The sequence below is a fragment of the Oncorhynchus clarkii genome, chromosome 33, assembly GCF_045791955.1.
Source record: "Oncorhynchus clarkii lewisi isolate Uvic-CL-2024 chromosome 33, UVic_Ocla_1.0, whole genome shotgun sequence".
Taxonomy (NCBI): domain Eukaryota; kingdom Metazoa; phylum Chordata; class Actinopteri; order Salmoniformes; family Salmonidae; genus Oncorhynchus; species Oncorhynchus clarkii.
Window position 1 is genome coordinate 11,479,777 of NC_092179.1, and position 22,728 is coordinate 11,502,504.

At 43.8% G+C, this 22,728-nt stretch overlaps 2 protein-coding genes across 3 annotated transcripts in view; both read left to right on the forward strand.

Moving 5' to 3' along the window:
* Positions 1-583: 583 nt before the first annotated feature.
* On the forward strand, positions 584-10,269 carry LOC139392743 (synaptophysin-like protein 1). Its single transcript, XM_071140963.1, has 5 exons — positions 584-1,349; positions 3,444-3,562; positions 5,233-5,437; positions 8,379-8,570; positions 8,817-10,269. The coding sequence occupies exons 1-5, from the start codon at positions 1,278-1,280 to the stop codon at positions 8,955-8,957; spliced, it is 729 nt and encodes a 242-aa protein (XP_070997064.1). The 5' UTR covers positions 584-1,277; the 3' UTR covers positions 8,958-10,269.
* A 1,346-nt stretch (positions 10,270-11,615) lies between these two features.
* The window catches only part of LOC139392736 (ataxin-7-like protein 1), a 31,997-nt gene continuing 20,884 nt past the window's right edge, over positions 11,616-22,728 (forward strand). Inside the window, exons 1-3 of one of the 2 annotated variants that reach the window (XM_071140948.1) lie at positions 11,616-11,739; positions 12,212-12,280; positions 15,886-15,990. In XM_071140948.1, coding sequence (XP_070997049.1) covers positions 11,643-11,739; positions 12,212-12,280; positions 15,886-15,990 — 271 coding nt within the window. In that variant the 5' untranslated portion in view covers positions 11,616-11,642. Of the gene's footprint in view, positions 11,740-12,211; positions 12,281-15,885; positions 15,991-19,463; positions 19,574-22,728 lie in introns of those variants that run through there. The other variant, XM_071140949.1, reaches the window with a different exon arrangement.

Below are 22,728 nucleotides of genomic sequence, written 5' to 3' on the forward strand. Positions count from 1 at the left end.
AAAGTTGTGGCAAAATGGCATAAGGACAACAAAGTCTAGGCATTGGAGTGGCCATCACAAAGCCCTGACCTTAATCCTATAGAAAATGTGTGGGCAGAACTGAAAAAGCATGTGCGAGCAATGAGGCCTACAAACTTGACTCATTACACCTGCTCTGTCAGGAGGAATGGGCCAAGATTCTCCCAACTTGTTGTGGGAAGCTTGTGGAAGGCTACCCAAAACGTTTGACCCAAGTTAAACAATTTAAAGGCAATGCTACCAAATACTAATTGAGTGTATGTAAACTTCTGACCCACTGGGAATGTGATGAAAGAAATAAAATCTGAACTAAATAATTATCTCTACTATTATTCTGACATTTCACATTCTTAAAATAAAGTGGTGATCCTAACTGAACTAAAACAGGGATTAAATGTCAGGAATTGTGAAAAACTGAGTTTAAATGTATTTGGCTAAGGTGTATGTAAACTTCCAACTTCAACTGTACATTGTACACTTTCATTCATAGGCTAGGTTGCAGCAACCTCATGATGGGAATAGGGAAAATGTGAGTATCATGTAGTAGCCTAAACCTATCGATTTTACATTGAACTGGGTGAATGGAATGTGAATGAGAGTCATCCAATATGTTGTAATATTTTCATTTATTTAAACATTTTTTACCTTTTTACCTTTTACCTTTTTTACATGTATTTTACCTGTATTTGTCAAGGCAAGTCAGTTAAGAACAAATTCGTATTTACAATGAAGGCCTTGATTTGCTTTCAGGCCATATGACTAGAGTAGCAGAAACTTGCAACAAGAGAGCGAAGATTTTTCCAAACAGAGACCGAAGGTTCAGCAGCTTAGTGCGAATACAATACAGACATCATTTTTTTACAGTCATTTGCAGGCTTACACAGTGTTTTTTTGTGTTAAGGAATTCGAGACGCCAGTTGAGAGAACCGTTACTTTCCATCATTGGTCTATCAGTTGTTTAGCCAATTTAGGATTTTTTAAATCGACCCAATCCTAGGTGATTCAAGTTGCAACTATCTACCGAGAGAGTAAACATTAATCTAAAAAAGCAAATTGATCGTTTTTCATAATTTGTTTCTACTCTAGCCTCCGGCATTTGCGTAGGAGGGACAGGGATCACCAAAACAGAGCGCACAAAGCCATTGCGCGCAGTACCACGTCATTCTGTCAAACTTATTGAAACTTGTTTCGTTACTTTATAGCAACATATACTTAATTTTCATCCAGATAATATTTAGATAGTTGGGGAGTCGGGGGAGATGATAACAGGATTTCGACTGAACTTGGCGCCTCTCAAGGAACCGCTGGGATTCATCAAATTTATAGAATGGGTAAGTAGGCTACACTGTCCAGAATCTTACTGGAGAAAATATGCAGCTCAACAGTTCTAATAGCCGAGGGATTTTTCACTTTAGTTCGGGGCTGTGGCCTGATTAAATCAAATAGAAAAGACATGTACTGTATATCATGCTTTTTGTTGCATTTCAATCGTATTGCATGTTGGAGCAAACCACACAAGCTTTCATCAGTTTTTCAGAAACTAATGGGTCACAGTTTTGTTTTGTCAGTCTCTCTTCTCCTTATTCTGCAATGACAAAACAATGATATCCTACAGTATGACATTCATTCACCTCTCCATTTCAGCAAAGTATGTTACAGTAGCGGGCTAGGGGCTGGATCAGTTTGTACTGGCATGGTTTTGAAATGTCCCTGTTCAAAACCCTTTTCCTGCCTTTCAAATGAAAGGCAAGAGGTGTTATACATTAATTCATGTCTCATTAATAATTCACTTTAATGTTACCCAGCATATACAATCATTATCTTGAAGGGAACATGCAGATCTGGGGTCAGGAAGCTCTGTGCCCCTGACATAACCTGACACTTAGAAGAAAATGAAATTAAAATTGCACCCAATCAAGCTGACAGGTTTTGCAGAACTTAAAAATCCTTGAGACCATGTTGACGCACCCTACTGACTCAATCTAAGTAACATAATAGAAAAATCCTCATCAAAATCTGTCCATTTAACCTAGAGATATCTGGGATGCGTCTCAATCTACTCCATCCCCATCTCCGAAAATCGGTCTTCTCGCATGTAATGTCTGAACCTCCAAACCCGATACCAGTTTAAAAAAATTAATGGAAGTATGGGTGTCATTTTGGGGTTAAACATGTGTCCAAAAAACACATATTTCCTGTGCTTTCTTAGGCTGTATCTTCTAGATAAAGGACAGATACTTCAAAACCTTATTCCATTTCATTAATTTTTTTGTCATGAATGTGTTATCAATGCGTTTCTATGGGCTGTAGTAGTAGTGGGCGTAGACTTTTAGAGAGTTAATCAGCACTGAAGTGGTGTGATATAGTTTTTAGGCCAGGGTTACATTCCTTCCACTTTGGAAACCATGTTGTCCTGAGAATCCATGCTTTTGGAGAGAATTCCTTAATCAAGTTTAACCGACTTGCCTGCATAACTCGGTCAAAGGAATCCTGTGTAGCCATGCAGGAGGACATTAGGTTAACAATTCAGCTGTTCTCTCTCTCTCTCTCTCTCTCTCTCTCTCTCTCTCTCTCTCTCTCACTCTCACTCTCTCTCTCTCTCTCTCTCTCTCTCTCTCTCTCTCTCTCTCTCTCTCTCTCTCTCTCTCTCTCTCTCTCTCTCTCTCTCTCTCTCTCTCTCTCTCTCTCTCTCTCTCTCTCTCTCTCTCTCTCTCTCTCTCTCACTGTGCAAATCCTTCAAGATACAGGCTGCAGGCAAGACAGGCAGCAACCAGACAGGCAGCACCACCCCAGTCACCCAAGTCATCTGACCATAGCAGGCTGTTGTCTCTGTCTGTGCATTTGCAGTGCTCACTAGATGTTAATTGCTGTGAAATGGCACAAGTTGCTACAATGAGGTCGTCAGCCAACAGGAAGTTGCCACACTGTGAAATGAAAACATCTGGAGAAGGGTGAGAAAGAAGGGCCTCTCCGGAAGCAAAATGGAGGCACAGTCACGAAGTAGCATTACGTTTCCCCCTAGACACTGATCTAATAGCCTACATCGAGAGAGAGAGAGGGCATCAACCTTAGAACCACATGGATTGCAGCAGATAGAACGAGAAGAGGATCAAAACAGATCTTTATGTACACCGTTAGATCTTCCTTTCTCTTGGCAAGCTTGCTGTTGGGTGTGATGCTGCATGCAGTCTCTTCAATTCTTTCAGTCCGTTTATCCAAACATCCCCCCTGAGCTGGTCTACTACAGTATCTCACAGTATGTCCAGTGTAAGCAATGTTTCTCCCTTCTCCCCGCTCAGCTAAAACAGTTTACGTGATATATATATATCTCTCTCTCTCTCAATATCTCTCTCTCTCTCTCTCTCTCTCTCTCTCTCTCTCTCTCTCTCTCTCACAATCTCTCTCTCTTTCTCTGTTTTAAACAGCTGACAGCCATCTTTGCATTTGGGAGCTGTGGGGGGTATTCTGGAAGGACTATCGTGTCACTCTTCTGCAGCGAAGGAAGGAACGAGACACTGAATGCTACTTTTAGCTATCCCTTCAGGTGGGTGTCAGTCAGTTCTCTCTCTCTCTCTGTGTTACTGTGTTTGATAACCCATACAACTATTAGACCCAACTGCAAATAAGACCCCTTTTGAAATATTTGAAATGCCTTGATGTGTTATCAGATATCCTGCTGGAACTAGGAAGGAAGTTGTTGTATAGATATCATCTGTAGAAGGATGTTCGTGGTGGAGGAAACAACTTGACCCCATGACCTCTACTGATTATTTCCTCCATTAATCTGGATGAGTGTTTTCGTGTGCAGTGTAATGACTGGGGTTTATTCCAGGTGTAGTATGACACAAACAGGAAGTGACCTGTACAGTGAAGATGTATCAGGTTAAAATAGATGACACAATGAATAGTTTTTAATTGTCAATCAGGATGATTAGCAGCTGAAATGTTGACAATAAAAGTCTCCATTCTTTCCTCTTGCTATTGTCATTCTATATCCCCTGGGTATAAGTACACTGAACAAAAATATAAATGCAACATGGGTCCCATGTTTCATGACCTGAAATTAAAGATCCCAGAAATGTTCCATATGCACAAAAAGCTTATTTCTCTAAAATGTTGTGCACAACTTTGTTTACATCCTTGTTAGTGAGCATTTATCCTTTTCCAAGATAATCCATCCTCCTGACAGTTGTTGCATATCAAGAAGCTGATTAAATAGAATGATAATTACACAGGTGCACCTTCTGCCAAGGACAATAAAAGGCCACTTTAAAATGTGCATTTTTCTCACACAACAAAGTGGCACAGATGCCTCAAGTTTTGAGGGAGCGTGCAATTGGCATGCTGACTGCAGGAATGTCCAACAGAGTTGTTGCCAGAAAATGTAATGTTAATTGCTCTACCATAAGCCGTCTCCAACGTCATTTTATAGAATTTGTCTGTACTTCCAATCGGCCTCACAACCACAGATGGCGTTGTATGGGCGAGCGGTTTGCTGATGTCAACATTGTGAACAGTGTCCCATGGGGGCGGTGGGGTTATGGTATGGGCAGGCATAAGCTACAGACAATGAACACAATTGCATTTTATCGATGGCAATTTGAATGCACAGAGATACCGTGACGAGATCCTAAGGCCCATTGTCATGCCATTCATCTGCCGCCATCACCCCATGTCACAAGCATCTGTACACAAGCTGAAAATGTCCCAGTTCTTCCATGGCCTGCATACTCACCAGACATGTCACCCATTGAGCATGTTTGGGATGCTCTGGATCGACGTGTACGACAGCGCATTCCAGTTTCCGCCAATATCCAGCAACTCCGCTGGATATTGGGACAACATTCCATAATCAACAGCCTGCAAAGGAGATGTGTTGCGCTGCATGAGACAAATGGTGGTCACACCAGATAGTGACTGGTTTTCTGATCCACGCCCCTAACTTTTTAAAAAAGGTATCTGGGACCAATAGATGTATATCTGTATTCTCAGTCATGTGAAATATATAGATTAGGGCCTAATGAATTTATTTAAACTTACTGATTTCCTTATGAACTGTAACTCAGTAAAATCTTTGAAATTGCTGCAAGTTGCGTTTATATTTTTGTTCAGTATATTTAGTGTGACACTGATCTCTTACAGAAGTACTCTGGATAACTCTGCTATATTACGTAGAGATGTACACTGAAGTGTTAAGCTGCGTTGTGTCCCCAGGTTAAACCTGGTTGCTCTAGTGGAGAGCAACACCACTCTGTGTAACCACTCCGTGCCCGTCACCCACCTGGTGGGAGACTCCGCCTCCTCCGCCCAGTTCTTTGTGGGCGTGGCCATCATCTGCTTCCTGTACTCTATAGTGGCGTTGCTCGTCTACCTGGGCTACATGCACGTGTACAAGGACTCTGACTTCGGCCCTATGTTTGTGAGTATTGGGAAAGTACCGGGACAAAACCTAGATTGAGATTCTCATACGTGACTTGAAATGAATATGATTGATGTGATTTGATTTTGATTGATATTATTTATGGAAGTGTCATACACTTACTCTTGCCCAGCCCACATGGGCTTACAAGACACTACTGTACAGAGTACCATTTTCCTTGTACTCAAATCAAAATAATATTTCACAAATTATACGCATACAATAATCATAGCAAGTACAGCTACCATCCAGCCACACTACACAAACAGTACATTTCTCCTTCACCTCTAGGCATTGTGAACAAACTTTGCAATCTCAAACACATCCTGTTTGAAACTAAATTTAAGCCTCTGCTTGTCTCGTAACCAGAATACTTCACGGTTATCACCAAAAATGTTACAAAAAAGAATGTCTCAGAACATCTGAGATTAATATACAGAGGGCAATAAAACACAACATGGATTTTGTTTCTGATTTCCCCAAGATCACACGCAAGTTGTCTTTTCTTCAGGCAATCTGTTAGATCTACCCATCTGTATAGATAGAGGGAGGGGGCTGGAAATGACCTTTGACTTTCTGTTAGATTCAGGTAGACATACGGTTCAAGGGTGTAGTTCTCTTTGATGAGAGTTATCTTCATTGTAAAGTGTTTAAACACTGTTTTAGGGTTTGTATAGTTTTTTCACATTTCTTTTTAAACCTCTGAAATCATTTTTTATATATATATTTAGCTTGACATTAAATTACTTCACCAATAGATAGAGCAGCTGGATAAGCAATTACAATATGTAATGCATTGGACGACACCTGTGGAACAGTCATTAAGACACTAACAGCTTACAGACAGTAGGCAATTAAGGTCACTGTTATGAAAGTTTGTGTAGTTAGTTAATAAATCCAATGTGAAATGTGATAACTATAGTATCCTTAACTAGCAGGCACTTTAACGTCAGTAGCTACAGTAGACTATGTTTTGAAGCTTAGACACAACACACACACAGGCAAAGATTTTCAAGGCAGGCAGACACTGAATTTCTGAGTGGCAGAGTGAGGGCTTTGCATAGGCACTTTGTTGCCCCAGAACATTATTAACTGGTTCCCATGCTGCGTGAATGTGTCTTAGGCATGCTGCAAATATCAGGAGGCATGAGGACTGCAGATGTGGCCAGCATCAATAAAATGTGTCTGTATGTCCTGATAATGTATGTAAACTCAGCAATGTCCGTAAAAATCTGTAAAGTGTTTAAACACTGACGTTAAATGAACCATAAGCAATTAAGACAGCGCTACAGCTTACAGACAGTAGGCAATTAAGGTCACTGTTATGAAAAGTTAGGACACTAAAGAGGCCTTTCTACTGATCTGACAAACACCAAAAGAAAGATCCTCGCCCAGTGGCAGACTGCATGTGTAACAACACCTGCACAGGATCGTCCTCGCATGGCAGACCATGTGTAACAACACCTGCACAGGATCGATGCATCCGAACATCACACCTGCGGGACAGGTACAGGATGGCAACAACTGCCCGAGTTACACCAGGAACGCACAAAACCTCAGTGCTCAGACTGTCCGCAATAGGCTGGGAGAGGCTGGACTGGGGGCTTGTAGGCCTTTTGTAAGGCAGGTCCTCACCAGACATCACAGGCAACAATGTCGCTTAATGGGCATAAACCCTCTGGTCGCTGGACAAGATAGGACTGGCAAAAAGTGCTCTTCACTGACGAGTCGCGGTTTTGTCTCACCAGGGGTGATGGTCGGATTCAGATTTATCGTCGAAGGGATGAGCGTTACACCGAAGCCTGTACTCTGGAGTGGGATCGATTTGAAGGTGGAGGGTCCGTCAAGGTCTGGGGCGGTGTGCCACAGCATCATCGGACTGAGCTTGTTGTCATTGCAGGCAATCTCAATGCTGTGCGTTACAGGGAAGACATCCTCCTCCCTCATGTGGTACCCTTCCTGCAGGCTCATCCTGACATAACCCTACAGCATGACGATGCCACCAGCCATACTGCTCATTCTGTGAGTGATTTCCTACAAGACAGGAATGTCAGTGTTCTGCCATGGGCAGCGAAGAGCCCGGATCTCAATCCCTTTGAGCACGCCTGGGACCTGTTGGATCGGAGGGTGAGGGCTAGGGCCATTCCCCCCAGAAATGTCCGGGAACTTGCAGGTGCCTTGGTGGAAGAGTGGGGTAACATCTCACAGCAAGAACTGGCAAATCTGGTGCAGTCCAAGAGGAGGAGATGCACTGCGGTACATAATGCAGCTGGTGGCCACACCAGATACTGACTGTTACTTTTGATTTTGACCCCCCCTTTGTTTAGGAACACATTATTCAATTTCTGTTAGTCACATGTGTCAGGATAGCTAGGATTGGTGGGTGTGGAGTCAAGCACAAAGAGCAACATTCCAAAGGAGAATGTTTATTCCAAATATGGGTCAAGCCAAAAACAACAGGCACACATGACCACAAAAACAAAAACAAACCGTAAGCCATAAAACATGAACCTCCACTGACAGCAAAATAAACAAGCCCGCCCAAAAGCAGACCTGAAGGTTTAAATAGCCCTGAATAAACGGTTAACAAGAAACAGGTGAAAACAATCAAGACAAAACCAACAGAAAAGGGAAAAATAATCTGTGGCAGGTGACGATGACCGCCGAGCGGTGTTTTAAGCCAATTTCTTGAGTTATTCATGCACATCTTCCAGTAGGATGTGAACAATTAATTTGGCGTGGTCCTACAACTGTTTATTCTGTCTTGACAACTCCTTTTGGTCATTGTCACGCCAAGCAAGGCATCACAAACAGATCAGGGATCAGGCCACAATTGAATGTACTCCCTTGTCCATTTTAAACCATGCTGAAGCAAAGTGGTTCCAACGGGAACAAAGTGAGGGATGATGACTTGGGTTCCCTCTTCCCTCTCTCCCCCCAGGATTTTGGTCTGACGGCAGCGATTGCCTTCCTGTGGCTAGTGTGTTCCTCAGCATGGGCCAAGGGGCTGCAGAACGTGAAGGATGCCACCGGGACAGCGGGCATCACCTCCACACTGACACTCTGCAAGGAGAGCGACGTGTCCTGCGAGGTCACTGACTTCGCCAACATGCGCACCCTCAATGTCTCTGTGGTGAGTAACTCGACCGTTTAAAACAAATCTTCTTATAGACCATACTTGTTCATCAGAATGTATCAAGTTCACACTCACTTGAATTGCATGATACGCACATAGATTTAAAAAGAGGTGAAATGTAACAGTTTTTCTGCACATCCAACAGAAATACTGTGTTTGCCATGCTCACTTCTCTTTGACCACATGGTCTCACTCTGACTAAAGCAATCTCTGACTAAAGCAATCTCTGCCTATCTCCTCTAGGTGTTTGGGTACCTGAATCTGATCGTGTGGGCTGGGAACGCCTGGATTGTGTACAAGGAGACCCGCTGCCACTCTCAGAAGTACACTGCCCAGCAGGGGGCTGGGGCCGGGCGTGGTCAACAAGTCCCTGCTGCTATCTAATACTCTACTCCACTTCCAATGGCCAAAATAGCCCCCTAAGTACTTATGTAGATCTGAGAGGATTGGATAGATACACTATAAGTTTTATGGTAATAGGCAGCTTCATCTTGCCTGCTGATTGTCTGGGTGGAAACAGCCATATTTTTACTGTGCCTTAGTTATCAATATCTATGCTTTGTCGAATATATCTGTGCCTTCAATACCTGTCCCAATTTTGGGCCATGCCTTTCTGTGCCTTAGCATGCTAATGCTTTCTCTCCTCGTGCCTTCTTTAACTTCTAAACCGGTGCCTTCTCTTACCAGTAAATCTCACGAACCCCTGGTATTTTATCCTAAGCTGTGGTACAGACTCATTGACAGCATTTGTGCACTTTGACCGGCAACTACAGTGTCTTTGTTCTGGGCATTTCTACCAAACCCTAACCTGGGATAATTCAGATTCTTAAACAATGTGTCCTTTCGCCTCATGGCCTAGAAGGAATCCTGATCTGTCCTCACTTTTGCCAAGTGTGGCAGTCTTGCTTCCGTCCCTCTCCTCGCCCCAACCCGGACTCAAACCAGGGACCCTCTGAACACATCAACAACTGCCTCCCACGAAGCATCATTATCTATCGCTCCACAGCTACTTCAAGGTCTCAGAGCGAGTGACGTCACCAGTTGAAACTCTACTAGCGCGCACGACTAACTAGCTAGCCATTTCACACTGTTTACACAAGGATGCATGTGTCTCTGACTGTACCGCTGGCCATATGCTTTCTTAAATGATATGTATAAAACATTTTAATGTTTGTCTCACTTGAAATTAAGTAGAACTTTCCAGTCTTGATCTTGTATCTTTCAATATCATCTTCTGTTGCGAAGACTGATTTTTAAAATGATGTTCTTTAATCTGCCATGGTTTTTGTACTTTGTATTATGAGGTTTGTTGAACCTCAGCCACTAAGAAAGTGTGCATGTGCTGGCTTTATGTTTTGAAATCTCCTGTTTTTTTTGTTTTTTTTGATTGCTTAATGAATTATTATTCCCTGCCATTACCTTTGCATTTCTGATATATTTTCTGTTATTACCTTTGATCTAATAAAAGTGTAACTTGAAGTGCTTGTGTATGGATGGCCAATGTTGAGTGTGTGTTTGTAATGTCTGGTATCCTGGTTATGCCTCTGTCTTCCTCTTGTAGTCATCAGACCAACTTTAGCTTCATGGAGGATCTGTATGTATCTGCCCCGTTGTGGAGAGAGACGGAGCTGTCCTTTCCACAACATGCGAATTATGAATGTCTGCTTTCTTTTTGAATAAAAACCAATGCATTTCCTACATTCTCTCTTTTTGTATAAAAGTAGAATGGGTCTCTCTCTATCTGGTAATATTTACTTCGCTTACAAGCCATACTGGGGAGGTTGCGGGACATTTCTGACCCAAAGACTCCTGACTTGTTTCATGATTTGTCCTGTGACCTCACTGTTTACCGTTTGTCTGAAGAACAAACAGGATATTATCTGGTAATGCTGCTCCGGTGTGTCTGAGCTGATCACTGGCATCCTTAATGCATCATTCCTCCCTTCCTTTAAATGCTCATCTGACATGACTGGATAATTTAAATCTATGTGATCATTGCTTAGACCTACCAGACTGTCTTTGAGGGTGACAATTACCTCACAGAAGGATGAAATGATGCAATATTATAGTAGCCTATTGGAACATGGCTCACGTATTCCTCCCAGTGATGTCCTGCAGCTAGGGAACCACTGTTACATGCTCAGTCATGTGGTCTGTGGTAGTCCTCACTGACACGTGCTGAAGTCATGCGGCCCTATTGGCTTTGTTTCCTGTTCAACACCAGCCTACCATCACTGACTTATAACTAATGTTATAACACAGTCTGCAGCTATAACACAAGTTTGACCACTCATCCACACATTTTTCCATACATTTCTCCAACAATCACTTGTTGAAGGATGTATGGGTACTGACTGTATGGATATTTTCACAAACATCGACATCACCAATGAGCCAATGTTGTAGGCCACTGTCTGTCCATCATTGAGTAGAGACGCAATTTTCAATTCCAACCACAAGAGGTCAATGCTGAGTCATATTTTGTTGTTGCGCTGAAGATCTCTTGGAACAATGTATAGGATTCCTATGGCAAATTTGTGATCAGCAAAAGTGATATTTTATATAATAATGTGTATGGGCAGCAAAAGGTATTTTGTTTGTGTAGTGCAAAAGTGTACAATATTCTTGTCTGTAGTAAAAGTATTATTGACCGACTAGGATATTGCTGCTTCACAACGACTGCACGTTGTTGTACTGTATTATACTGTAATATGGCTCACATATTGGTCAAATGTGCTGTACTTTGGCTATTGCCAGCCTAAAATCTTCTACTGTTACTGAAACATTAAAACATATTGAATATGTAAGACATCGGAATATATTTCAGCAAATCAACAATGGGTGAAATGCAATTTTGAGAAAAACAACAACACACGTGTCATTTATGTATCAGAAAAACAAACGTTTGAACTTCAGAGGCCCACACACCCCTTTGCAACCTTTCAACTCCTTGCCGCCAGAGGCCGAGCGAAGACGGAACGTGACGAAAATGACGTCAGGTGCTCCGCTTGTCTCGTTTAGCGTACTGCGAAGGAGAGGGAAAAAAGCAAGCAACAAGAAGGAAGTGCAATGGCGACATTGGATCGCCAACTACCAAATCCGGATACGTTCCTGTGCAAACCTTGGTCGACTTTTATCAGCGCAGCAAAATTACACTATTCTGACAGTAAGTGCACGTCAATTTTGTCGTCCATTTCTATAAAAATGGCACGTGCGAACAGTGTTGTTGAACTGAGATTGAGTTAGCCAGCCGTGTCCTCCATGCATCTGTCAAAACTGGAAGATAACAACCACATATTAAGTTAGTTACCAAATGCATAACAAATCGATAAAACGCATGCTTTGCAAATGCTCTGTACTCATTTCTCTGATGCATTCTCAACATGTTCGTGATGTACATGGGTTAGTTCACTGCTGTCTGGCCAGGATAACTTTTCGTTGCTTGTTGGTGACAGTTTGCTTGATTGGTCAAGGCACCTCGTCAGTTAACGTTACAGCTGCGACCTAGTTATCGAGCTGGACGTCATGACACGTTCCAGCGTGGTGTGCGTGAGATGTATGTTTAATTCAAGCACCAACTAACCTCTAGTACATTAACTCCAATATGAACCTCATTTTCTTATATTACTCAAATACAGACTCGCTCGTCGGAAACCGCTTGAAAGAGCTGTACAACTCCTGGGAAGGAACTAAACTCAGCAAAGAAGGTAAGGTTGATCAAAACGTGTTGTGGTGACTGTCACCCGAGCCTTGTTCTTGTGGACTGATGACGCTCCAGGTGTCACTCCGGCGTTCTTGCCAACATTCTTGCATATTTTAACACCAAGGCCACACAACAAGGCACAGCCTGTCAACTTCAAAGCTAAGGGATGATCACAGCATACATATTTCCTAAAGCTGTTTATTATGAAGATCACATGTGTTTTATGTATGATAGTGAATGTACGAATTTGTTAATTACAAACGAATTGATATCTAGTGGCATGATATTGGTCAAGCAGGAAATGTCACATGTGCATGACTATGTTCCCTTCCTGCTTACCTAGAGTTTGTACCCTAGAGGTTCTTGGCTCCACCTACACTGTACAAATGAGGGGATTTGATAACTCTAGGTTGGTGGGCCACCCAGAGTGACAGACATGAGCTACACTCAAGTGTAGTACACTTCAGTACTAACTACCCCGTCTTCAGTTCAGTCAGACTGAGTGCCAAAGCAGCCTCTCTCAGTCCCAGCCAGACTGGAATCACCAACATGCTCTGACTGCTGATCCCAGGCCAACACACTGAGACAGAGTAAGATTGACTTCCCCTTTAGACACTGATCTAAGGCCAGTTGTGTTTGCCCTGGACCCCCTAATGGATAAGGTAAGGAGATCCACTCACTCAGTCAGAATGGAGTCTCCCAGTGTTGTTGTTCCCCGGCCAAGAGTCAGGCAGGTTGTGAGACACACACACACACACACACACACACACTCAGTCAGTCACACCATCAGCCGATGAGGTCACACCATGTGTCAAGCAGACAGTAATAGCTAGGTGGGTGACGTCATTACAGTCAATGCCTAATCATCTCTGAGATTAGTGCCAGACAGCGATTATGCCCATTGTTATATGGTGAACTCAGCATTATGCCTTCTCTCCACTACATAGGTCAACAGCTGATGCGGTCTATAATTCAATTCATTATCTGACAATGTTGTTTAGAGGATAAGTGAGACTTGACAATGCACAAATATATAGAAAAATGTTATCCCCGCTTTAAACTATTTTCTCAGCGGGTGTCTGACAGACAGTGTGTTTCTCTCTCTGCCTGGGTAGCTCTCATTCACGAAAGACAAGATTGTTTTAGCAGCAGTGTTGTGGCAGTTTGTGTCGTTTTGGCAGGCGAGCGCTGGAGTAAACTACACACTGTTCTCATTTGTCTTGGCAGTGACAGATGAAAAAAAACGGGTGCTTTTATAAGTGCTATACTTGTTGTTTCTGGTTTAGGGATGTGGACATTTGAAATAATTTCACTATTAGAATAATATCAGGATTTTCTTTCTTGGATATCTGGATAGTTGGAATACATGTTTTTTTGTTTGTTTTTACTTGTGTTTTTAGTAGGAGGAAGGACGTGTGTGTGTGTGTGTGTGTGTGTGTGTGTGTGTGTGTGTGTGAGACTACAAAGTAGCCAAGCTGGCCCGCGCGCGTTAGACAATCTTGTAACAGTTAGCTGCTGCTTATTCATCATGCCACGACAGTGCCTGTTTTGACTGCGTCAAATCGATGTTAGGTAACTAGCTAGGTAACGAGCTAACTAAGGCTACATTTACTGCACTCCTCGTCCTTGTAAAGAAATGGCAACACCGTGATTCAGATTAAACAACAGCCCACCTCTTGGTTGTTTGTCGTAGCCCACTCCTTCTTATTTAGCTCACTTTTTAATTCTGTCATTTTATCATTAGTGATCTCTCACTTCACTTGCTACACTTGGAAGCTCAGACTGTGGAGCGACTTTGATTGGCCGACAAAAAATCACCAAGCGTGAAACGTGTGTAGGCTGCCGACGTAGATGTCTTTTTTTTTAATGGGCTGAACGCCATGAATCCTACTTTTTAACAAGTTGCTTGTTTTATTGAATGAAACCGTTTCCAATGTCATCCTTGTATTTAACAGTGTCACGTGGATAATTAAATGTACGTACAAAGCATTTTCATTGTTCATTTGTTAATAAATAGGGCGGCAGGTAGCCTAGAAGTTAAAAAGCATTGGGCCAGTAATCGAAAGGTCGCTGGTTCGAATCCCCGAGCCGACTAGGTGAAAAATCTGTCTGTGCCCTGGGCAGCTGCTGCTACTGTTAAACCTTTGTCTGTCATCTACCGTAGTGCCCTTCGTTTTGTTACAGAGGATAGTTTTGATACTCATCAATACATCCTGTATCAAAAGGTTGGCTGGACTTCGCTAAAGACCCGTACATCTCTACATTACTCCCTACTTCAGAAACGTCCATCTTATCTAACTTTGCTGTTGAAGTATAGACACCCGAGTTGCCTAACCTGTTCACAGGATTGGTTAACTCTCGAGCTTCCTAGGATCTCCCCCGAGCTTGGTAAATCTGCTTTAGGTTTTAATGTACCGTATTGCTGGATAACATCCATTTCATCTTGATGTTCTGGTACAGTTTAGAGTAATGATTGGGGATTTATTTGTGGAGGGATGTAAACTGTTTTTTCTAAGTGATTTGTGATGTTTTACTTGTAGGGCACATTTGGAAAAAGATGTCTTCCCTGGTAAAATAAAGGTTTAAAAAAAAAAGATGGGCTATTTTTATTGGAGCAGAGCGGCTGGTCTACCGGAGTGGTCTGATGCGCCACACAGTGTAGGGGCTGGACCATGGAGGTCAAGGTTGCCCTTAACCACTGATCTAGCATCAGAATAACCCTCCGACAATCCTAACCTTTAACCATTCTGTCTAAGCAACTATCTGGACCAGATCCACTCGATTTGATTAGTTTATTTTGATCCCCATCTAGTTGTTGCAGAACCAGCAGCTACTCTTCCTGGGGTCCACACAAAACACAGAGCATGACAAGTAACACAACACTGATACACTGGTGGACAAGCACAGTCACGCACATCTTAAAATACAAAGACACAATCAATCAGCAGGCATTATTGTGTGTTCAGTGTTACCCAGAGTGATGCTTCAGTCCTCGCTTCCATGAGACCTTGACTGGCTCTGAGGCAGCATCCCCCTTCTCCCCAAAGTGTACACTTGTGGAGAATTGGGACGCAGCCAAAGATCTCCGGACGGTCCAGGACAGCATGAGTGCCGCCTCAGTTAGATACCCACCAAGCATGACCGGTCTCTTATCTATTTCAGTCGACAGGACATGCCAGGTCAAGGCGAAGACGAACCAAATCCTCAGTTTTCCCACAGGTTGATGTTTATTGTCATGATTTTTCTCCTGAAGGCAGCACTGAGCGATTTTTTTTCCCGGTAGTTAGTTGTAGGCATCGTGGTTAAGTTAAAAATCGTATTTGATGACTTTGTGGCACTCTGCAGAGCAAGATTCACGACGACAAATGCTAACCTGCCAATCCCCCTGGGATGCAGAGTACACATAGTGATGAGTAAGATCTCTGTGAAGTTGCCTGTTTGGAAGTAGGAAGAGACATTTTGATTGGATCAGCTGAACCCCCCCCCCCCCCCTCCCCCTCCCAACATTAACCATGGGAGGAAACAACAAGCTGCCCTTAGATCAATGCAGCTTTCTGGTCCTTCTCCTAGCTCACCCCCTGTCCCTGTTCCTGTCTCTGTCTCCTGCAGAGATGCACGTGTTTGGCCAGTTTCCCAACCAGGAGGATTTCTGTCTCGTCGTCTGCAATGTCTGCAACCAAGTGGTCAAACCCCAGGGGATCCTCACCCACTACGGTAAGAACCCTAACCCCTACACACTACAGTAAGACCCCTAACTCTAACCCATCCCAGTAAGAGCCCCTTAAACATTGGTCAGTGCTGGACCAAATTAAAATCACATTTTATTTGTCACATGCTTCGTAGACTAAAAGGGAAATGGTTACTTACGGGTCCTTTTCCTACAATGCAGAGTTAAAGTTTTAAAAAAAATAATAATAATTGAAAACCAGCTCTTGTCTGTCCGTCTGCTTACGTTCTCGTTGATCCCCAGTGAGCGGAGCGCGCTTACATCTGCTCTCTGCTGCTGGCTGCTCATGTCCTAGAGAGAGGAGTCCGTCTGTGCCAAGAGACAGGCAAAACACACACAAACACACACACACACACACGACCCACTTTGAGTGCTCTCTCCTGCCCCCTGCAGGTTGCTGCCTCCAGCTGCAGTCCTCTCAGACAGGACCTAGACTTTTTCCTAACCACTAAATTGTTATAACGCATGTACATCTGACCTTAGATCTGTGGTTAGGGGAAACAGGAAATCTTCCTCTCACAACAGCTGCTCATTGACAGGCTCTGAATAGGTCAGGTCTGCTCAGGGGTCAATGCCTTTCAGCTATGCTCCTCCAGCTCGTGTGTGTGTGTGTGTGTGTGTGTGTGTAAATACTCTTTCTGCCAGCCAGGCTGCAGGAGTCAGACAGACACATCTGTAGCTGGCGGCGGAGGCTGATTAAGCAGTTTAACGGAAAAGCTTTTGTGTGTTATTCAGAGGTGGGGTGTGTGTCATTCTGAGAATGTCTGTGTGCTAGACTGTTATTCATAGTGTGTGCGTTGTTGTCTGGTGACTGCTCGTATGGTCCTGGATTAATTGAACTCCTTGCAGGCTCTGTCCTCTCAGCTTAGTTTCGTTTCCTGACTTTGATGTGTGGGCTTGGCACTCACTGCAGTGCAGTGAGTTGGCGAGGCAGCTAGTTGTTTGTGTGCTTGCTTTGGTTCCAGTGTGGGCAGCTGTTGTGTGTGGTGTTGAAGCAGCGGCAGTGATTGTGTGTGTGGTTTAGTGTAGTGCTGACTTGTGTGGAGTAGTTTAGTAATGTGCTGCGTTGTCTGTGTCACAATATGAAATGTATTGGCTGTTACAGAAGGGTTTGGCGCTTCACTCTCTCTCCTCTCTCTTTCTCTCTACTCTCTCTCCTCTCTCTTTGTCTCTCTACTCTCTCTCCTCTCTCTTTGTCTCTCTCCTCTCTCTCTCCTCTCCTCTCTCTGTCTCTCTCCTCTCCTCTCTCTTTGTCTCTCTCTACTCTCTCTCTCTCCTCTCCTCTCTCTTTGTCTCTCTCCTCTCTCTTTGTCTCACTCTCTCTCTCTCTCTCTCCTCTCTCTTTATCTCTCTCTCTCTATCTCCTCTCTCTTTGTCTCTCTCTCTACTCTCTCTCCTCTCCTCTCTCTTTGTCTCTCTCTCTCTGGTGGGTGTCTTCCTCTAGTGCTGGCGGTGCGGATGTAAACAAACCCAGCTGAGCTCTGAGAAGCTGAGGCTGAGCTTCCTACTTCCTGTGGTTGCTAGCCTCACAGGGCTCTCACGCTAGCCACCGTTTCGCTCGCTTGGCAATGTCATGGCAACGGGCTTGAGGGACTAGGTAGTTGTTGCCCCTAACCACTGATACAGGGTCAGCTAGTTTTAAAAGCCCTTAATCATGTTTTTAAGGTTAGGATAGGGTATTTTGACCCTAGATCTATGTTAGGTGCCTTGCTATGTTGTTGTCTTAGGTCTCTCTTTATGTAGTGTTGTCTCTCTTGTTGTGATGTGTGTTTTGTCCTATATTTACATTGTATGTATGTATTTATTTATTTTAATCCCAGTCCCAGCAGGAGGCCTTTTGCCTTTTTGTAGGCCGTCATTGTAAAGAATAATTTGTTCTTAACTGACTTGTTGCCTAGTTAAATAAAGGTTAAATTTAAACATTTAAAAATTAAATGTGGTAACTTGTACCTTGGAAGGGCAGAAGCACAAGACATAGACTTGGGTGCATTGTTATATGTACGCTAAACTACAGTTGTAAGTAACCAATCTGGATGGGCTGCTGTGTAACTACTGCTGCTACTACTACTACATATCTGAATGAGGTGGACTTTAATCCTAGCTCCCAATACAGCTGCCCCCTCTGCTTTACCTTGCCTATTTACTCAACTGCCTGACGGACGCAGTTACACGCTCACACACACCTGGAACATACGCACACGCTCACACACACCTGGAACATACGCGCACACACACACACACACACACACACACACACACACACACACACACACACACACACACACACACACACACACACACACACACACACACACCTGGAACATATACACACACACACACACACACACACACACATGGAACACACACACACACACACACACATGGAACATACACACACACCTGGAACACACACACACACACACACACACACACACACACACACACACACATGGAACATACACACACACACACACACACACACACACACACACCTGGAACACACACACACACACACACACACACACACACCTGGAACACACACACACACACACACACCTGGAACACACACACACACACACACACACACCTGGAACACACACACACACACACACACACCTGGAACACACACACACACACACACACACCTGGAACACACACACACACACACACACACCTGGAACACACACACACACACACACACACACACACACACACACACACACACACACACACCTGGAACACACACACACACACACACACCTGGAACACACACACACACACACACCTGGAACACACACACACACACACACCTGGAACACACACACCTGGAACATACACACACACACACACACACACACACACACAGAGGCCTTGACACCTGCTTAATCTGTGTGCTCAGTCATCCGTATTGTTCTAACGAGCTGTTGGTATTTCAGCACTCATTGGCAGGGTAAGGCAATCTCCTTGTCATTCCCACAGACTGTCATCTTATTGGCTCCTCACACTGTCAGTCACTAAACTGTGACCAATGAGACAGATTCTGTGGAGTGGGTGATACAGCCTGTCAGACAGTAGTTGGCTGAGGACAGTTGGCAGGATGGCTGTGTTGCCGGGGCCAAGTCTATTTAGGAAATTGCCAGGGCAGAACAAAGATGTTGATTCCAAAATGAATAATCACGAAGAGTTTTATTTGCCGACAGTGTTATAATGCATTATTGTATCCCCACTGCACAGTTCACAAGCTTTCCACAAATTTTAGTGCAAAGTCTGCATGAGTAGTAGATCTACAACAAGCATTTAATGAGGTGTGTGCGCGAGAGAGCACGTGTGGTGTGTGTGTGTGTGTGAGAGAGAGCACGTTTGTGGTGGGTGGGTGTGTGGGAGGACGTGTGTTTGTGTGTGGTTGGGAGCGCCCGTGTGGCTGTGTTGTGTTTTTGACATGTCCCTCTGTCCTGATTAGGTGTCTGGGGAGTAGAGTCCCAGTGAGGCAGAGAGAGTAAAGGACCTCCCCACCCTCCTCCTCCTCCTCCTCCTCACCCTCCCCTCCCAAAGACATGCATAGCCAGAACCGTAAGTCTCCTTCCTTCCTTCCTTCCTTCCTTCCTTCCTTCCTTCCTTCCTTCCTTCCTTCCTTCCTTCCTTCCTTCCTTCCTTCCTTCCTTCCTTCCTTCCTTCCTTCCTTCCTTCCTTCCTTCCTTCCTTCCTTCCTTCCTTCCTTCTCTCTCCTCTCTCTGTCTCTCTCCAATGCACTCTACTGCAATGTGGATCCCAGCGTTTCAGACAAACCTTTTCACTTGGTGGCACTAGCTCATGATTCGGTCGCACCCATAAAAAAAAAACGTTGTCACGCAATATACAGTTGTGGCCAAAAGTTTTGAGATTAACACCAATATTAATTTTCACAAAGTCTGCTGCCTCAGTTTGTATGATGGCAATTTGCATATACAGTGGGGCAAAAAAGTATTTAGTCAGCCACCAATTGTGCATGTTCTCCCACTTAAAAAGATGAGCGAGACCTGTAATTTTCATCATAGGTACACTTCAACTATGACAGACAAAATTAGAAAAAAAATCCAGAAAATCACATTGTAGGATTTTTTATGAATTTATTTGCAAATTATGGTGGAAAATAAGTATTTGGTCACCTACAAACAAGCAAGATTTCTGGCTCCTGTAACTTCAGACCTGTAACTTCTTCTTTAAGAGGCTCCTCTGTCCTCCACTCGTTACCTGTATTAATGGCACCTGTTTGAACTTGTTATCAGTATAAAAGACACCTGTCCACAACCTCAAACAGTCACACTCCAAACTCCACTATGGCCAAGACCAAAGAGTTGTCAAAGGACACCAGAAACAAAATTGTAGACCTGCACCAGGCTGAGAAGACTGAATCTGCAATAGGTAAGCAGCTTGGTTTGAAGGAATCAACTGTGGGAGCAATTATTAGGAAAAGGAAGACATACAAGACCACTGATAATCTCCCTCGATCTGGGGCTCCACGCAAGACCTCACCCCTTGGGGTTAAAATGATCACAAGAACGGTGAGCAAAAATCCCAGAACCACACGGGGGGACCTAGTGAATGACCTGCAGAGAGCTGGGACCAAAGTAACAAAGCCTACCATCAGTAACACACTACGCCGCCAGGGACTCAAATCCTGCAGTGCCAGACCTGTCCCCCTGCTTAAGCCAGTACATGTCCAGGCCCGTCTGAATTTTGCTAGAGAGCATTTGGATGATCCAGAAGAAGATTGGGAGAATGTCATATGGTCAGATTAAACCAAAATATAACTTTTTGGTTAAAAACTCAACTCGTCGTGTTTGGAGGGCAAAGAATGCTGAGTTGCATCCAAAGAACCCCATACCTACTGTGAAGCATGGGGGTGGAAACATCATGCTTTGGGGATGTTTTTCTGCAAATGGACCAGGACGACTGATCCGTGTAAAGGAAAGAATGAATGGGGCCATGTATCGTGAGATTTTGAGTGAAAACCTCCTTTCATCAGCAAGGGCATTGAAGATGAAACGTGGCTGGGTCTTTCAGCATGACAATGATCCCAAACACACCGCCCAGGCAACGAAGGAGTGGCTTCGTAAGAAGCATTTCAAGGTCCTGGAGTGGCCTAGCCAGTCTCCAGATCTCAACCCCATAGAAAATCTTTGGAGGGAGTTGAAAGTCCGTGTTGCCCAGCAACAGCCCCAAAACAGCACTGCTCTAGAGGAGATCTGCATGGAGGAATGGGCCAAAATACCAGCAACAGTGTGTGAAAACGTGTGCCTGTGTGTGTGTGTGTGTGTGTGTGTGTGTGTGTGTGTGTGTTTGACCTCTGTCATTGCCAACAAAGGGTATATAACAAAGTATTGAGATCAACTTTTGTTATTGACCAAATACTTATTTTCCACCATAATTTGCAAATAAATTCATTAAAAATCCTACAATGTGATTTTCTGGATTTTTTTTCCTCATTTTGTCTGTCATAGTTGAAGTGTACCTATGATGAAAATTACAGGCCTCTCTCATCTTTTTAAGTGGGAGAACTTGCACAATTGGTGGCTGACTAAATACTTATTTGCCCCACTGTACTCCAGAATGTTATGACGAGTAATCAGATGAATTGCAATTAATTTGAAAGTCCCTCTTTCCCGTGAAATGAATGCAATTATTACTGCCAGTATGAATGCACCGAAATCAACCATTAATCGGATCATCAAGAACTTCAAGGAGAGTGGTTCAATTGTTGTGAAGAAGGCTTCAGGGCGCCCAAGAAAGTCCAGCAAGCGCCAGGACCGTCTCCTAAAGTTGATTCAGCTGCGGGATCGGGGCACCACCAGTACAGAGCTTGCTCAGGAAGGGCAGCAGGTAGGTGTGAGTGCATCTGCACGCACAGTGAGGCGAAGACTTTTGGAGGATGGCCTGGTGTCAAGAAGGGCAGTCAAGAAGCCACTTCTATCCAGGAAAAACATCAGGGATAGACTGATATTCTATAGAAGGTACAGGGATTGGACTGCTGAGGACTGTCATTTTCTCTGATGAATCCCCTTTCCGATTGTTTGTGACATTCGGAAAAAAGCTTGTCTGGAGAAGACAAGGTGAACGCTACCATCAGTCCTGTGTCATGCCAACAGTAAAGCATCCTGAGACCATTCATGCGTGGGGTTGCTTCTCAGCCAACGGAGTGGGCTCACTCACAATTTTGCCTAAGAACACAGCCATGAATAAAGAACGGTACCAACACATCCTCCGAGAGCAACTTCTCCCAACCATCCAGGAACAGTTTGGTGACGAACAATGCCTTTTCCAGCATGATGGAGCACCTTGCCATAAGGCAAAAGTGATAACTAAGTGGCTCTGGGAACAAAACATCAATATTTTTGGTCCATGGCCAGGAAACTCCCCAGACCTTAATCCCATTGAGAACTTGTGGTCAATCCTCAAGAGGCGGGTGGACAAACAAAACCCCACAAATTCTGACAAACTCCAAGCAAACTCCAAGGATGTGGCCCAGAAGTTAATTGACAGCATGCCAGGGCAGATTGCAGAGGTCTTGAAAAAAAAGGGTCAACACTGCAAATATTGAGTCTTTGCATCAACTTCATGTAATTGTCAATAAAAGCATTTGACACGTGTGAAATACTTGTAATTATACTTCAGTATTCCATAGTAACATCTGACAAATATATCTAAAGACACTGAAGCAGCCAACTTTGTGGAAATTAATATTTGTG

What these genes read in the sequence shown, in the direction of transcription:
- LOC139392743 (XM_071140963.1), top strand. Translation starts at nt 1,278, where the DNA reads ATGATAACAGGATTTCGACTGAACTTGGCGCCTCTCAAGGAACCGCTG. An exon ending in TCATCAAATTTATAGAATGG is followed by an intron (nt 1,350 to 3,443) that starts GTAAGTAGGCTA and finishes TGTTTTAAACAG; the next exon opens with CTGACAGCCATCTTTGCATT. An exon ending in GCACCCTCAATGTCTCTGTG is followed by an intron (nt 8,571 to 8,816) that starts GTGAGTAACTCG and finishes TATCTCCTCTAG; the next exon opens with GTGTTTGGGTACCTGAATCT.